This window comes from Temnothorax curvispinosus, unplaced genomic scaffold (genome assembly GCF_003070985.1).
Source record: "Temnothorax curvispinosus isolate PA1 unplaced genomic scaffold, ASM307098v1 QBEX01003635.1, whole genome shotgun sequence".
NCBI lineage: Eukaryota > Metazoa > Arthropoda > Insecta > Hymenoptera > Formicidae > Temnothorax > Temnothorax curvispinosus.
Window position 1 is genome coordinate 1 of NW_020213415.1, and position 1,664 is coordinate 1,664.

Genomic DNA, 1,664 nt, shown 5'->3' on the forward strand with positions numbered 1-1,664 from the left:
AGGTTTACGACAGACTGAAGAAAGAGCAGCCTAACTTTAGTACCAAAATAATAATGATAGAAGCCGATTTAAGCAAGTTGGATCTCGGATTGTCGCAGGAAAGTCGAGAACGTCTTTTAGACACAAACGTAATTTTCCATTTGGCAGCGACTGTACGATTTAACGAAGCGATTCGAATAGCGGTGAACATAAACGTAAGAGGAACGAAGCAGCTTCTTCTTATCGCGAAAGAAATGCCGAATTTAAAGGTATGTAAAAGAAAGATTATTTTAACCAAGTTTTCAGATTTGTAAAAATTCAACTTACTTATTGTTAGTTTAAAATATTTTTTAGGTATTTGTTTATGTATCCACTGCATTTGCTTATTGTGTGCACAATTTCATTGAAGAAAGATATTATCCACCACCTATAAAAACCGATAAGATTTTGACCTTACTCGATATTCTAGACGATGAAAAATTAGACAAATTTACACCAACGTAAGTGCCTTTCAATAAAATTAAAAGAATCAAATATTATTCAGGTCACTAGCATGCATTTTATTACATTAATTAACTAACTTATTGCGATGTAATTTTTATAATTGTACAAGCAGTATTTTTAATTTCTTACTTTTCTATTCTGCAATTAATTAAAAAGATAATTTGTCGATAAAAAAATTTGCATGTTTTTTTTATTAAAAAATTTCTTATTTATATATATTTTTTAATTTTTGCCTCTTATATTACGTAATACATATACGCTTACACTTGACGCGAGACACTACTGTATCTGTTTATATAAATACAGATTAATAGGTAAATGGCCGAATTCATATGCATATACAAAGGCGATCGCTGAAGATACTGTTCGACAATACAGTGTCGGAATTCCAACCTGTATCGTACGACCATCGATTGTAACATCAACGGCCGAGTCGCCTGTAGAAGGCTGGATCAACAATGTCTATGGTGCTATGGGTGTAGTCGTGGGGTGTGCCCTAGGTTTGTTACGTACACTGCATATCGACCTTGAAAATGCGGCAGATATAGTGCCCGCAGATTATGTCATTTCACATTTTATCGCCGCGAGTTGGGACACTGCCAAAAGAAAGTAAGCTTACAATTCAAAAATACAAAAGATATTTCATATTTAGTCAGATATTTAATCAATGTTATATATATTATATATATATATCCTTATATATATATATAATATATATAACATTGATTAAATATCTGATTAAATATAAAATATCTTTTGTATTTTTGAATATATATATATATTCTATAACTTTTATTAATATATTCTTCTCTAAACAACAAAATAGTACATACAAGATACATATAACTTTATAGTACGTATTTTTGTTAGAAATACTCTATTGAGCATCGAGAACGCGAATCCGGATGTTCCAGAAACCGAGAGAGCGCTAATTTACAATTACGTGTCGATATGTCAAAATCCCATTACTTGGAGAAGATTCACTAAATTAAATGAACTGTATGGCACGCAGGTACCGAGCATACATTTTCTCTGGTACTATTTTTTTTTCCCCAGCAAACATAAATTCGTGCACGATGTCTGTACGATATTTTTGCACCTGATACCTGCTATTATAACCGACACTGTGCTTTTTCTCAGCGGCCGAAAACCCATGTAAGAGATTTACCAAGTTCCTAAAG

At 32.1% G+C, this 1,664-nt stretch overlaps 1 protein-coding gene across 1 annotated transcript; it reads left to right on the top strand.

Annotated features, from left to right (window-relative positions):
- Positions 1–3: 3 nt before the first annotated feature.
- On the top strand, positions 4–1,642 carry LOC112452702 (fatty acyl-CoA reductase wat-like; the record flags this gene model as incomplete). Its single annotated transcript, XM_025013040.1, has 4 exons — positions 4–248; positions 334–479; positions 790–1,092; positions 1,354–1,642. Coding segments are annotated over 4 exons (983 nt in total), but the record flags the coding sequence as incomplete, so codon positions are not given.
- Positions 1,643–1,664: the final 22 nt, after the last annotated feature.